The 16,544-nt window shown below is 36.5% G+C and overlaps 1 protein-coding gene across 3 annotated transcripts in view; it reads left to right on the top strand.

Moving 5' to 3' along the window:
• Positions 1–760: 760 nt before the first annotated feature.
• rps6ka5 (ribosomal protein S6 kinase, polypeptide 5) overlaps positions 761–16,544 on the top strand; it is a 34,945-nt gene continuing 19,161 nt past the window's right edge. For 2 of the 3 annotated variants that reach the window (XR_003672793.1, XM_028437667.1), the window contains exons 1-11: positions 761–1,074; positions 8,150–8,221; positions 8,315–8,533; positions 9,929–10,044; positions 10,132–10,233; positions 11,657–11,740; positions 11,883–11,986; positions 12,059–12,209; positions 12,317–12,478; positions 13,722–13,847; positions 16,327–16,460. Coding sequence is in view for 2 of the 3 variants with exons in the window: in XM_028437667.1 (XP_028293468.1) it covers positions 1,005–1,074; positions 8,150–8,221; positions 8,315–8,533; positions 9,929–10,044; positions 10,132–10,233; positions 11,657–11,740; positions 11,883–11,986; positions 12,059–12,209; positions 12,317–12,478; positions 13,722–13,847; positions 16,327–16,460 (1,340 nt within the window). In the remaining variant the exon portion in view is untranslated. Of the gene's footprint in view, positions 1,075–8,149; positions 8,222–8,314; positions 8,534–9,928; positions 10,045–10,131; positions 10,234–11,656; positions 11,746–11,882; positions 11,987–12,058; positions 12,210–12,316; positions 12,479–13,721; positions 13,848–16,326; positions 16,461–16,544 lie in introns of those variants that run through there. The other variant, XM_028437668.1, reaches the window with a different exon arrangement.

Genomic DNA, 16,544 nt, shown 5'->3' with positions numbered 1-16,544 from the left:
CCTAAATGATAAAAATTATGATAAGAACGTTGTACTTACCATATATGAGTTTTTTTTTCCCTCAGTTGTCTTTTAAATAGTATTGTCATTACCTTCGTGTCATGACACATTAACAACGAAATAAATGCATGCAATAGGAAAAAAGTACCACAGGGGGGTGATAGAAATGATTATGTTTATATTTATTTCAATATATATTTTCATATATTATTCAAAGCAAAACTAATATAACATGCTCTGCCTGAAACCATTTAATGCCTTTGTATTTGTTCTGCATCACTACTAATACTGAAACTCAAGATTTTAAACTGTTATTATTATTATTATTATTATTATTATTATTATTATTATTATTATTATTATAACAATAATAATAATAAATATTATTATTGTTATAATAATAATAATAATAATAATAATAATAATAATAATAATAATAATAATAATAATAATAATAATAATAATCATTTCGAACCTGGATGAAATAAAAAGACTGAAAATTAGCTAATCAAAAATATCTAAATGTTACATTTGGTTTGATGAGATAAAGGATACAAACTAAGATCTTACAGTTTAATTATAAGGGCCACGATACTTTATTATTTTTTTCATTCTGACCTCTTGGCAGTAGTATTTACAGGGGAAACTTGAATGCAGCACCAGTGATTGGAGAAAGGCGGGATAATGTGTTGTTAAGGAGAAAGTATCCAATCAGACGTGAGATTTCCACATAGCAACACCAATCAGCAAGAAGGGACTGTCTGGTTGCGAAGGTAGTGGTGGCGGTGGAAGAGCTGAGTGTTTCCTCCGGTATTTGACGGCTGTCATCTTCGTTGAAAACATTACGTTTATCTACTTTTCAAGTTTGTTACCGCATTAACTAGTGTCTACTCGGTTTTAACATGTCAGCGTCTGTATGTGGGCACCGCAAACGGACTTAGGAGGGGGAACCTAACCCGGCCTCGAAAGGCATCTTTGAAAATAAAGAGGGACACGAAATTACGATGCCATCCCCGATGGAGGGATCTTCCACAGATGGGGACATGTTTACTGTGAAACACGAGCTGAAACATGGTAAGTTAGCGGAAGCTTCATCTCATGTGGCATTTATCATTTGAGACACGTGTGAAGAGGGGGAAATGTTAGCTGACTAGCTCAATGGAGCCAGGTTGTCGTAGTAAAGTGGTTAAGTCCAAGTTTGGACGCTAAGGAAAGCACAAATGCTGTTTTGCTAAATGGTATTCTCATTATCACGAGCTAATAGCTAATATTAATTATCAACAGCACCGGGTAATAACATGCACTTAAGCTTGTTTGATCAATGTGACTAGGGTAATGTAAACAAATAACCATGATCCTACCAAGTTTGTGCCGTTGTTGACATTATGTTTTGGGTCAAAATTGTAGGTTTTTTTTTTTTTTTTTTTTTTTTAGTTGTTTTTTTTTAGCTGCTACAGATGTTATAACACCAGGAACAGATGTGCCTGTTCTGCAGTGATGTTAAGTCATAAACAGTAAACTTGAGCCTATCACATCATCTTTAAACTGAGATAACACAGGGGTCTGTAAATAAATTAATTGCGTCTCCATTTTGGATGTCAACATGCGGTCTGCAAGGTAAACAATAGGCCTGCAGCAGGGCCCAGCTGGGCCTCTGTAGTGACACAATGTTGCAGAGTTAGAGACAATGTAATAATAATAATAATAATAATAATAAATGTATTACTGCTTCAAGGGTCATTCTCCCTGAAATACAAAGACAGCTCAACTGAAAGACTATAAGATGTAAATTTTACTGGTAGGAATGAGTGATTTAGAAGCTACATATTAAACTAAAAACACCTGTGGAGGTTGACATGTTTGACAAACTGTGACGTAGTGATTACTCAGGGAAGTGCGCCAGTCACGTAACTCATGATACTGGAAACTCATCTGATCATAGCATACACTTTAGGCCGTGGCTATTCATAAGGAGACATACCAGTTGACGCCCCCTCTATCAGTACACGCCCCCTCATTGGCCAGTTTAGGTGACTTGATAAGTGCACCACTTCGCTTGTAGTTCCGTAACCCTAACTTTATCCCTAACCTTAACTCAGGAAATACCCTAAAATGTTTATTTAATTTAATTTTTTCGTATATGTTTTTTCTTTACCGTAACCCTATCCCTAGCCCTAACCCTAACCCAGGAAATACTTTAAAATGTTTATTCTTTTTTTGTTTATGCATTTTTAAAGGTGTAATTTGCCGTGTTAAAATGAAAAAAATGTATATGACAAAAGCGGGATACAAACCCACGTTAGTGAAAGGAAGGATCCTTAAGTGCGGCACCTTAGACCACTCAGCAATCCTGGCACGGCGAAAACACACAGGCACATTACGCTTGATGTAGAAAAGATCCGGCAAACGTACGTTTCCGTATCAATAGTCCCGGGGTCTTGTCATACGTTTCCGTATCAATAGTTCCGGAGTCTAGTCATACGTTTCCGTATGGATACACTTCGTACTCTTTAACTCTCTTAATTATTATTATTTATTATTTGCTTCATATTTCATGACTTTTTCTAATTCGATGGGTACAATTGATAAGCATAAAATGATCTTGGTGGTATTCTTTTCAATGGGCACACATTGGATGAAAGATTGACTGACTCTAAAACTGAAAGTTTGACCTGATGGTGGCGCTGTAGAAAAGCTCACATCATCACCACAACCAATAGGGCTCATACTCTTAAATGTGAGAAGATTTGGATGAAAACTATTCGAGATAAATTAAATCTAATATAAACGTTTGGCCTGATGGTGGCGCTAGAGAACAGGTCAAGGTTTCTTTATCGAGGCGTTATTTATGTAGACAACAAATAAACAAAGTGCTTGACACAAAAACTTGGTCAACAATTGACCCCGGCTGGAAGACTGATTGTTAATGCAGAAGTTGGAATTTTTCAAGATAAAATGCACATTAAGAGAAAGCATATTATTATTTAAAATTCATTATTTTATTTTATTTTTTCTGCTATACCAAAGGGTCCATGGACCGCTAGCAGGCTGCAGCCCAGTGGTTGGGGACCAATGTGCACATCAAAGTGCATTCATGTGATGGATTGTATGTGTATCGCTTTTAATTGTGGCTTTTTGTGCCAAGTGTGTGAAAAATTACCAAAACTGTACCTTTATTTATTTATTATCCAATACTAGACAACAACAACAATGGAGGGTGGGGAAAGTTACAGTACCATGTCAGAAAAACAACACTGTTGAACTTCTGAACTGACATTAGTTTAACGTTCTCATATTTTACATGATTCAGCAGTATTACAAATGTAATTATGTGCCAAGAAAGACAGGGAAGTAAGAAAACGTGTGCAACCCCACCACCACATTCTACTCCTCTAATTTAAATTAACATTCATATTAACTGCAACTAGTTGCTAAGCACGGCAACCTGCCTTATTTACAGAACAAAATGAGCAAAAAACCCAAATAACACACAATATAACAGACTATTATCGTTATAAAAACATTTGGGAAACACCCCATTATTGAACGTATTTAACATCTCTTGTTGTTCTGAAATCCTGCAGCATTAGCTTAAAATAGTGTTGATTACCTGATGCTAAAACAACTCTGTTATAGATTTGAATGCCTCCTCTAGTGTTTTATGTAGCTGTCAGGAACACTTGGAGTATTAGGCGCCTTTACGCCTTTAAACAGGATTTTAATGAACAAGCATGCTAGAGTTTCCCTTCTGGGAGATACGGTGATTAATAGAACAGAAGCTGATGCTAACTGTTGGCAGACAGGGACACTGTTGCTTTTAATATTCATACTTAATAACAATGTTTCAACATTAAAATGATTTGGTAAATTGTAATTGCATTTCTTGTTTTAGAAAAGTATTAAAACTCATTTACTTTGTGGGTTTTTACAAACAATGAGTTTGTTTTTGTAACCACAGGTTGAAGTCGATATTATTCACTGTCTTATTAAATGATGTAGTTGTATTATCTAAAGCTATGAGTGCAACGTGAGGGATGTAATATAATGGATGTGAGAGCATCTCACTTTTGACTGTGTTTCCACTTGGATTAAGCAGTTATAATGGATTAAAACACGTGATCATGATCATGGATGATCAAGTGCAAACTCCACTCCTCGCAGCCAGCTGTCCTGCATATTTTAGTTGTCTGCCAGCTTTAACTCACCTGATTACAGTGAGTGTTACAGTATCCACACACAGTGTCCTCCCGAAACTGATCTTTCATTCAAACAGACCAACCTGCCCTCAAAATGAGTAAATTATAACAAGTAAGACGGTAAGAAGGCAGTTCAGAGGTTTGTAAATCTGCTCTTAGCGAGTTTTTTTTTTTTTTTTTTTTCTGAGGGTTTTCGTCAGGCTAACCCATCTCCAATTGCCAACGTGAGATACATTTGAGTTTGTAGCCATTATCCTATGGCAGGGATACTCGTACTGTATCTTTCACATGACTGTGGGTATGAATAAACAGTAGAGCTAAATATGAATGTAGAAGTTAGACTAAAGGTGGCGTGAGGTTAAAACGACTCGATGTTGCTGCAGAATGCTTTGCCACGATCAAGTGCTAAGTAAAGCGTCAAGTAAGGGTGTAAGAAAAAATTGATTTGGCAATATTTACCACGCGATGATTGTATCAATCCGAAAAATGTCCAAATATGAAAAAAAAAAATCATGTATTCTAACAAAAAAAAAAGTTCAGATGAACTACGGCCGCGCCCACGGAACATCTCCGCACCGAATAGCACGTACCACGTTCCCGAGAATTCAGTCAAATAACTCGGTTCCACCGAGTAAAACAAATCAAATTGTGCGACGTAAAATCTTAATATACGTTGATTTACCTTTGAAATGATATTTCACTCAACTATGTTCCGATATATGTATAAATTACCGGAAAAGTGGGTGGGCCCCTAGGCCCCTCATCAAATTATGCGAGGCATAATCGTAATCTACGTTGAATTACCTTTGAAACGATATATCACACGACTATGTTCCCATTCATTTGGAAATTACCGGAAATGAGGGGTGACTCGCAAATAAATGAGAAATCGACATTTTCGTTTTTTTTCTTTCGGAGCCCCTTGGGGCCCCCTGGGCCCCAAATCAAAAATCTGCCTCCATGGGTCTATGCATACACGTCCATAGATTATACCTACCAGATTTCAACTCGATCCGTTCTTGAATAACAGAGGAGTAGCAATTTTAACTAGTGCACTACAAGAAGAACGAGAACCTTATTGAACGACCTCACTCCTCAATACATTTTAGTTTGGAAGTTGATTGCACTTTATTTTCATAAAACATACTGGGCACTTATATAAATGTGTGTGGTTACTTCTTTAAGAACTTTACAGAATCAGGAACTGTTAGAGAAGCAAAAGTTAAAGTTTTTTGGAAAATTTGACAGTTTGATAAACATACCACTTGTTTTTGGTATCGGTCCTTGAATTACAGTTAGTTACCATTTACTTGTTCAAGTATAAATTGTATGTCATACCATTTCGTACTTCTAAAGGTGAAATTTGTAATTATTGCAATATATTGCGATTTATACCGTGTTGTTTAGTATCGGGTTGTATCGTATCGTGACATGCAAATTTGTCAAATTCATGGCAATGCACAGCCCTAGTGTCACTTTGGTGGAATAAAGGCACCCTGACCCTGACCCAGGCTCATTGTCATGTTGGTGTGTAAGCGTGTATCCATCTACTACACACATGCATCCTTGATGTGCCAGTGCATGACTTTTAAGACAAACAGCAACGCATAGTTTGAATTCCAACATGTTTTATAGGCTGTGTGTGAGTGTAGTGTAGAACATCTGTGTGCAGAGTTCTGTGGGATGCTGGATGTATTTGGGACTTAGACTATACGCTTCATTTGTGACTGGTTCATAGATTGAAGGTCCTACTATTCAGGCTGTAACATGACTACTGTGCTTCACCCCATATTACTGTCACGCCCCAAATATGCAGCCCGTCTAGTTGTTTCTGGCTTTGTGTTATTACCTCTAGGCTTTTAGCTGTTGAGTCAACTAACCCCTATTTTGTCTTGTTTCTGTAGCATCTATTTAATGTTTTTTTTTTTTTTTTTTTTACACATTTATAGTAAATTTTAATGCATTCACAAGTTTATGAATTATTACAAGTAATGTTTTTTATATGCAAGTTGAAGAAACATAAGTTCAGTTAAAATTCAACAGCAGTTAATGTCAGAATTAATGATTGAATGAATAACAAAAATAATGGAGTAAAGGAAAGCTTGCTGCTCACTACAACATCATCTGGTTCTACACCCCTGTCGGTCTATTAATAAACGTCTAAATTAAACCAGGACTTCACAGGGTGACCCTGGCAAGTCCGTTATGTAACCCGATTGTCTGACCCTAAATTTTAAAGGACAGGATTGTTCTGAAATGTTACGTTATGGCGTCATATTGACTCAGGGCTTGCTGCATTTCTATTTGCGTGCTATTGGAGAAGCAAGAGGAAAGATGAAATCAGCTACTTTAATTGCCCCATCGCCAGCATGTGAGACAGAAGGAGCGTGCTCACTACAATGGGCATGCTCATCTAAAAGCATGCTAGGCCCACTGAGCTGTGAAGGGAGGGCGGGATTAGGAAAACACAAGGAGCAACATATTCACTGATTTGATGAGAGATAATGGTGGATGTAGGGAGTGTGCAAGCTGATGCATGAAAGAATGTTTTGTTGTGTGGAGAAAGATTATATGTTTTAATTTTTTCTTTCTTTTTTTTCCACTTGAAGGAATGTTTAAACAAAAGAAGGTACAGTTTTTTTTTTTTTTTGAACATTTATGCACTTTGAATTTCTGTTGCAGACCATTGACACCCATTTCTCTGTCGTCATGTTATGAAACCGACCCTTTTTGGGTTTCTTTCTTGCGTTTTTTGTCAACTGGAAGTTATGCATTGTTTTGCTTTTAAGCACTCAAGTTTTACGAGTTAACTTAAGTAAAATCTTTTATCAATGTCTTTCCAGAAAATATTGGTTTTCAATTCCTGTGAAGAAAGAAAAATAAATAATAATAACCCTAATTAAACAAAACATGTCATTTAAATGGGCAGCGCTTCAGAGACGCTCTATATTTTGGTGTCAGTGAGGAGTTGCATAGTTTTTTTTTGGCAGTCTTAGACGGAGTTTCGGGTGGCCACTTTGACATGTTGTTCAGCTCAGGACCAAGAAGGGGGTGTGTGGTGCACCGAATGAGCAGCCCCCGGAAACATTTTCCCAGACAAACGTCCTTCAGATTCAGAATCGTGTTTTTATTCCAGGAACAGATTAAAAACAGCACAAGGAATATAATTTGGTAGTTGGTGCTTAGAACAGAAAAGCTGTCCCCTTTGAAGATACCTTGAACAGAGTAAAGAAAAATTGAACTAGGGCAATAACTACAGAAAAAATATTTGCACACCTCTCATTTTCGAACTCCATCAAGGTATTGATACCCTGAAGCCACACACCAAATTTGGTTATCCTATCTTTAACGGTTTCTAAGAAAAGCTGTCCCCTTTGAAGATACCTCAAACATAGTAAAGAAAAATGAAACACGAACAATAACTCTGGAAAAAATTATTGCGCACTTCTCATTTTCAAACTCCATCAAGGTATTGATACCCTGAAGCAAGCCACACACCTAATTTGGTTTTCCTATCTTAAATGGTTTCTGAGAAAAGCTGTCCCCTTTACGGACGGATGGAGCGCAAACCTATATCCTCCTTCTGCATTTTTGAGGGGGGGTAATAATAACAAATATTTTGGTTCATGATGACGCCGTTTCGTTCACATTATATCATTTTCTGCGTTATTGGTCAATTTTGTCCGTGATTCCATTAACATGTAAATTTTAGGGCCTTGGAGGAAGGTTTTTTTTAAGATGCTGTGATCAACATTACTGACATTATTGCAGTTACACAAGATTTACTGTTCAGGTATTATGTTTGTTGTAGAGTTTGATTTAATGGATGTCGGAGTAAGGTAATCATGTACAGTTTCGCAACTGATGTCTGAGTAGTTGTGATTCATTTTCATCCAAGCTAAAATCATGCAGTCATGAAACCACACTTTTGTTTGTCTGTGTTCTATCTATAGCCAACCTGACGGGTCATGTGGAGAGAGTGGGCATCGAAAACTTTGAGCTTTTAAAGGTGCTGGGCACAGGAGGTGAGTAGTAAACCATTGGGTCTCACAGAATGTCAGACAGTTTATGAACATGCATGAGTTTCGCCCTTTACTCTTCATCATTTTATCCACTAGCGTATGGCAAGGTGTTCCTGGTGAGAAAGGTCAGTGGTCACGATGCAGGGAAGCTGTACGCCATGAAGGTTTTGAAGAAGGCCACCATCATACAGAAGGCAAAGACAGCTGAGCACACGCGGACAGAGCGCCAAGTGTTGGAGAACATCCGCCAGTCCCCGTTTCTAGTCACGCTTCATTACGCCTTCCAAACGGACACTAAGCTCCACCTCATTCTTGGTGAGGAGACTTTATAATCAACTGTTTTTCAGAGGTGACAATAGTGCTGGGCTAAAAATCGTTTTGTCTAATTGGTAGATGAAAACTATTTTGATTTTGCAAATTTGAGTTTTTTTTTTTTTTTTTTAAATTTATTTATTTTACTTTTATTTTTTTTACTTTTTATTTTTTTATTTATTAAATTTTTTTCCCACCACAGTTTTTTCGGACTTTTTTGCGTTCCATCCTTGTGGGTTACCGTAGCACGATGTGAGCCCGCCCCCTCTTTGTTTACATGTGTTTACTCTTTGAGTAGGCTATATGTGGACCACAGGAATGTTTCATTTTTTATTCTCACTATGCTGAGATGCTAAGGAAAGAGTTAATTGTAATGTTATAAAATATGTAGTTATCTGATTTCTTAATCTGAAAATTGAAGCTACTGTGAAGTTTCTGTTGCACTTTTGCTTAAACCTGGGTTAAAGCTTGAAATTGAATGACGGAGCCTCATTTACTTTTTTACTTTACTTATTATTGTTCTATGCATTTTAACTCTTGAGGACAATCACAGCAATAAAGTTGCACTTTTGACAATATATCTGATGTCTGCAGTCATTTTTAAGTGCATTGAAAAATAAAAATTTAATCGAAACTCGAGTTTTCCTTTAAAAAAATGGAGTTTTTTTTTTTTAGGCAAAATCACCCACTGTACTTAAGTTGTTTTTTCTGGTGTCTTTCCTTAACTTGAGTAATTAATTTTTTGGCGACTTTTTACGTTTACTCCTTACTTTTTTAAACAAATATTTGTACTTTCTACTCCTTTACATTTTTAAAATGAGCTTGTTACTTTTAAGACCTTCGAAGATGACGTCACGACGTAAAAAGACACAAAATGTTGGTAGTTTGAGCTTTTTTTCTATTGGGCAGGTCCCTTAGTTTTATGTTTAACATTTTCAAGTTTTTAAAAATGTTAAAATATTTTATTTTTCTTAAAAACATTTTATTTACAAATGTTATCTATAATGAGGGCTAAATTCTCCAGGTGTTTAAAGGTAACAGATTTAATTTATTTCCATGTACCAGTTTTTCACAAGTTCTTAAAAAAATAAAAAACAAAAGATATGGAATTTGCTGGTTTAAAAACCCTGTCTTATCGAAAAGACAATTAATTTACTTTTTACTTTTACCAGAGTAATTTTTTATTCAAGTGTCTATACTTTTACTTGAGTACTAAAGACTAGTACTTTTGCCACCTCTGCTGTTTTCATTGCTCTGCTTATTTCCTGATCAATGTCCTCTGTATGAATAAAGGTTACAAACTCTCTTAAACACAGGAAAAGATGTTATATTTTTCAATTTGAATGAGTTTATTACATTTAACTTATTTCAGCTAACATACAGTATCTTCTGTTACAGATTATGTAAATGGAGGAGAACTGTTCACACACCTGGTGCAAAGGGTACGATTTAAAGAGCAGGAAGTGGCCCTGTACAGCGGAGAGATTGTTTTGGCACTAGAACACCTCCACAAGGTTTCCTTCTTTATTACACTCCAGTTATTTTGTCTGTTGAAACATGAATTGACTGAGCTCTGACTCCTTTTAATCTTCTATTTACAGCTTGGTATTGTTTATCGAGATTTAAAGCTTGAGAATATTTTGCTGGATTCAAACGGACACATCGTACTCACAGACTTTGGCCTGAGTAAAGAGTTTGATCAGGTACATTTGTCTTTTGCCACTTTAATCAAGCCTTTTGTTGATTATCCTTTCTCAAGTATTTATCACGTTTATTTCCGCTTTCGTTCCTGTGAATATTTGAATACAAGCTTCACATACAAGCTGCGCTTTTGTAGCTTTATATAAGGTAACTTTTACATTTGGAGGAAAGTCCCAGCACACACGGCTGGGATCACTCTAAAAATTGGTTCTAGACCCGATTAATAATGAATATTTATTCAGCATCGCTGTTGAAAGTTGATTATTTTGACCTGGTACGTCGCAAACATACCAGCACAATAGTCCTACTTTAGAGCCGTTTATTTTCCGCATTTTAATTTATTTTACAGTGAGTTTCTTATTTTATTTCTGGCTTTGACATGATTTTTACAGTGTTATGTTGAACAGTCTCGCAAATTAAACACATTCAATAAATCTTGTACATATTGTGTGCATTAAAGTAAAGATAAAGATAACCTTTATTAGTTCCACAAAGGGGACATTTGCAGTGTTTATTATTATTATTATTTTAATGGCGATTTAAACTTCCATTTTACTAACAGCTTTAATGTAAAAAGACACACGTTTTTACTTTTTAAAGTTAACTATTTTGGTTTTTGTTTTGTTTTTTTCAACTTTTGCCTTTTTAGAGCCAAATATGTAATGACCCAAAATGTAACAAGACCTGAATTTTTTTTTTTAAATGAAACCCGAAATTTAATAACTGGTCAATAATATAACAAAGGTGCTGAGCCCAAAATATTATTAAAAAAAAATGTAATAAAACCGAAACTGTTACAACTGGCCAATAATGTAGCAAGATGCTGAGCCCAAAACATTAAAAAAAACTTTTTACTTCTTTATTTATATGTATATATGTATGTATAAACTTTTTTTGAAATATATATGTACAGTATATTCTTTATCCTTTATATTTATCATTATTATGGTCATTATTATTATTGTTTTTTGTTCTTTTTCTGTTCTTCGCACCAACTACCTAAAATTAATTCCTTGTACTGTATTTAAACTGTACTTGGTGAATAAAAATCATTCTGATTCTATACTGTACATATATATGAAGGGAAGTCACCAAAAATGTCAAGGTTTTCCAAAATGCTTCAATATGAATAATTATGATATTACTCTCTACAATGACGCGAAATGCCCTTTAATCCATAAATCATTGACTTACTCTATTATGTAATAAAATTATTACACTATTAGGGGAAAAATGTTGCCGCAGAATGTAATAACAACAAGTTTTATGTTTTGGGCTCAGCATCTTGTGACATTTTTTTTTACGTTATTACATTTTGGGTTTTATTTAAAAAAATAAAATTATATTAACATTTCGGGTCATTGTTACATGACCTCTAGAGGCCTCTTCATTTTCTATTATTGTTATTATTATTATTGATTACAGGTGGAGAGGACGTTTTCTGTCTGTGGCACCATTGAATATATGGCTCCAGAAATTGTAGGAGGAGGAGAGTCTGGCCATGACATGGTAAGGTGAATATACTTGTTTTGTGTCATATATACTGTATATATATATATATATACGTATATATATGTGTATATTCAAGTAGCCAACTGAGATTTTTCCATTTGTTAACAAAGTACCAATTGGTTGCTTTAATGTGTTCTAGGCTGTGGACTGGTGGAGTCTTGGTGTGCTGATGTATGAGCTCCTTACTGGTGGATCACCATTCACTGTTGATGGAAACGAAAATACACACACAGACATTGCCAAGTATGGACTCTCAGAGTTTTAAGCCAGCAGCCTGTTAAAATCCCCTGATCAACCTGTTTTTTTTCATCACAGGAGAATTTCCAAAAAGGATCCTCCTTTTCCCAAAGACATGGGAACGCTGGCCAAAGACCTAATCCAGCGCCTTCTCATAAAAGATCCAAAAAAGAGATTGGGCTCGGGTCCAAACGGAGCAGAGAATGTAAAGAAACACCCATTTTATCAGGTGGATCTCATTGCTTGTCTTGACTACTTCACAATATTTAGAGAAAAACTGACTGGCAGAGTTTCAACAAAAACCTGGTAAGAACTTTTTTCTTTTTTGGCCGTTAGAAAATTAACTGGGAGGACTTGGCAGCGAAGACGGTACTTGCTCCGTTCAAACCCGTGATTCGAGATGAGCTGGACGTCAGCAACTTTGCACACGAGTTCACAGAGATGGACCCCACGTACTCCCCCGCAGCTCTGCCTCAGAACTGTGGCCGCATCTTCCAGGTGGGAGAACATGCCATCACTCTGTTATTCCATTTAGAAAAGTCATGATAAATACGTCTGTCTGCCTCAGCTTTTTTGTTCTTCTTTCTTCTGCGCTAATGTTTGTCTTCGCTTCGGTTGTAGTTGGGGTGAAATGTTGACAAGGAAGGTGAAAAGGGCATTTCACATCTCTCACTTTTTGTCTGCAACTATATTTGACATACTCCACTGTAATTGAAGTAATCAAGTGAAGTTGTGAATGTCCTCAAAAGGTTGCTGTAAGTCAACATTCGTCTGTCTGTGTGCATTAGTATTCAAATGGACTAAAGAGTCTTTTATTGAGGTAATTGCCGCCATATGCAACTCTCATTGAAGTAACAGATGCGAATGACTATTTTTGATCTAGCTTTGAACTGTAATATGGCCGACGACTTCATGCCAGCTGATGGCTGTCTGATGTATTGCATGAAATTTCGACTCTGATTGCCTTCTGGATCCTTGAGCTCGCTAGATCAATAGATCCATTAACGGGCTTCTCTTGTGGAATAAAAGGTTACACTTTGAGAGCATCACTACGTCTGTCTCGGTTACGCCTTCAGTCTTTGATTGCCAACTTCATCTTGGCATTTTTTCGCTCTCAGCTGCCATTCACACACACACTCTGAAATTTTGCGGTCTTTATAATTTGCAATCCCAGCAATCTTTTCAATAACGACTGCAATCCCAGTTTTTAACCGTGCACTTGCTCCCCCACTGTGCCTCACAAAACAAAATTAAAATTGCATTAAGAGTGCCAAGATGTAATTTCACAGCAGAGCAATCAAATATTCAAGCCCGGCAATTAAGGGCATCTCATTCATTCAACATCCATCCTTCCGTCCATCCATTGCTGTCACTACATGCCACACAGCTGTGTGTGTGTCTGTGGGAAAGAGAGAATGAGATTGATGTCGGCTCAAAGCGCTGGGCTTTCCACAGCTGGAATTAAGCAGGCGGCACTCCTCCACAATGACAGGTCTAACAATAGGAACAGCTGGACAGCCATTGTCAGTCACAATCAAACAGAATTTTGTCTAATTGTGGAGTTGATGGGCGGCGGCAACTTTTTAGCATCTGAGGAAATATTGAAGCAGTTTTTAAAAGAAAATCCAAGCCATTATTTTAAAGAACAGTTTGGTGAAGTTCATGTTTCCTCTGTTCCTAACTCTCTGCTCCCTTTGAGTAAAACTGTAAACACTGAGAGCTGTTGTGTTTCTGTGCGCAGGGATACTCTTTCATGGCTCCCTCCATCCTGTTCCAGAGGAATGTGGTGATGGACGACCCTGTCCAGTTGTGTGGCAGCTCGGAGAGGCCCGGCTCTGCCGCGGTGGCCCGCAGCGCCATGATGAAGGTAAGATGAATGGACTCCAACCCTCAACACAAACACACTTAAGCTAATGGCTGTCGTCACCCACAGGTTAGTTTTAGTTTTCTCACTGTTGCTACATTTATTTCTGCTGTGTTTGTTTAATTGCACTCAGCTCTCAGGAAAGAGCCTGTTTTTTTATTTACATATATATATATATATATATATATATATATATAGAGTTATTTTCATGCGTTAAGAAGAGTTGGGTTGCTTATTTGGCTCATCTAATTAAAAAAATAAAAAATAAACTTGCCTCTGGCTGCATTCTGACTCCCCCACAATTAAAGAGTGGGAGAACATAGTTAATGACATTTATATCATCATTCTACCTCCGATATAAGTTGGAAAAGGATTTATTGCTGAATTGTCTCTGTATCTATTTGTATATTACATGTGTACACACTCCTCGGTTATAGTTGTTAATAGTTATTAAAGTAAAAGACTCAAAAATGAAAAAAACTAAACAAAACAGGGGAAAGAGATACAGTACATTGAGAGAGTCATGTCAGACATCTTATTTTAAAGTTTTTTTGTTTGTTAATGTGTGTAAACATGACTGTTAATGTGTGAAATGCCATTGAATCATTCATAAATAAAAAAATAAATAAATAAAATCTTCATCCAGTTGACCAGCCTGGGCTCAAAATTCTGAATTTATTTTAGCAGGTACAGAGGAGGACGAGGAGAAAGAAAAAGAAATATTTAGTTTTAGCGTTTTGTGGTGCCGATTTGCTATCAGTTATGATATGAACCTTATTCAAGCTTTGACCAGAACCCGACAAAGCAAAAGTTAGGTATTTATATCAGAGCCCGACATGAAACCGACAAATAAAACCTATTTTTCCCCACAAATGACATATTTACGTTTGTTTTAGTGGTAAGCCTGCTTTTATTAATAAACTACTGTTAATGTCAACATCAGATAATCGGACGGGGAAACAAATGCACGTCAAACACAGGTGCGCAGTGCGCGCGGCCGCGCTAGAGACAGCAGTGGATCTATTTACATAATCCACGTATCAAATATAAGGATAATCCATATTCTTGTGCAGAAAAAGGATTGATTCAGTAGTGGATGCTTGTGCTTCAAGCCTGTCTTAATTCATTCCCTCTCTGCTCCGATCTGCTGTGAGGACAGCACACTGCACTGATAGTTGAAGCGCAAAACTTTTCTTTTTCTTTTTGCAGCTAGCACTTACTTACACAGCTGTTGCTGGACATATAATCATGTTTAGGCATTCAATTCAATATATTTTATATTTAATCTATCACCTATTTAAGTGTATTGCATTTTGTTTTTAAATGGTATTAAAACTGATACAATTGCTGGTCGACCAATGACTGAATCGACCAATTAGTCGACTAAATGACCAAAGTTGGCAGCCCTAGTTTTAGTCATGTGTCCCCTTAAGTCTTTGTGTCATACAATGAGTACCTGGTTGTTTATATCATTAAAGCTATTTATCTAGGTGCACTTCTGTTGAGGTATAAATACTTGGTGGGCCTTTGTCCTGGCTTTGTTCTAAAATATTCTGGGCTGGTGAGGTCCTGTTGAGGAGGTCTCCACTACTGCCAGTAACTGAAAAGCATAGCTGTGACGTGGTGATTGCACTTTTTCCACTGCTGTAGTGTAAGTGTGGAGTTTTTCAGCTCACTGGGCTCCAAGTAGAGATACCATGTGACGCTTCTGAATGTTAATCTGACATTTGAGCTACTTTAGCAGTTTTTACTTTGCTGTAAATTATGCTATTTATGTTTGACCCAGTGGAACTAGTACAGTCTCTTTTTTTATTTTTATTTAAAATAATCAGAAATGAAGTGTTGTAAAATATCAGATATACTGTATCTCTGGGTATACTCAGGCAAGAGTCCTGTTGCATAAAACAAATTGTGAAGTCTACAGTGTTTTAACGTTTTGATGGCTCAGGCCTTCATAAACGGGAACATTCTAATAGTTCCTTGATTTGAGCAAACACTCCCTTCTTTGACTTCCACTGTATTGTATGCATATCTTCCTTTTTTGTACATTTAAATTTGAATATATAAATATTTTACCTGATTTATTTGACCTCATCCTCCCTTTTGTTGTAACACTATTTTGCAAAGAAAGATTTTTCGGAAAAATAAGTTTGTTTGTATAATGGTCAAGCTGTAGATGTATGGCCTGTTGAGGCTTGGCTTAAAAAAAAAACTGGAGGATTCTTGTGATAATCATAAGAAAAATCTGTACAGAAACAATAAGGCCTTTAGAGCATTTATCTTTGAATATATTTAAACTCCACAATCAAATCCTTAGAAATACAGCCCCTTATGGTTCTGTTCTGACTTATTAATAATGTCATAGAGATATTTTGTGATGAAGAAAACTTATCAAAGGAGACCACTTGCAATTACAAGGCAATTTCATCAAAGCCTCTTGATCATAATTTCCGTTTTGACTTTTTTTTTTTCCCTCCCGCAGGATTCTCCGTTTTATATGAGCTATGAAATGGACCTGAGAGACAGCGCACTGGGAGAGGGGAGCTTTTCAATCTGCAGACGATGTACACACAAGAAGACGGGGCAGAAATATGCAGTTAAGATCGTCAGCAAAAGGTAAACGTTCACAGGCCACTCCCTCAGATGTGTTTTTAACACGTGTACGTGCGTTTATGATTGGTATCATTTCTACTTTCATGG

The sequence above is a fragment of the Gouania willdenowi genome, chromosome 22 (genome assembly GCF_900634775.1).
Source record: "Gouania willdenowi chromosome 22, fGouWil2.1, whole genome shotgun sequence".
NCBI classification, from domain to species: domain Eukaryota; kingdom Metazoa; phylum Chordata; class Actinopteri; order Blenniiformes; family Gobiesocidae; genus Gouania; species Gouania willdenowi.
The sequence above is the reverse complement of the archived record's forward strand: the minus strand, read 5'-3'. Positions and strand labels throughout refer to the sequence as shown.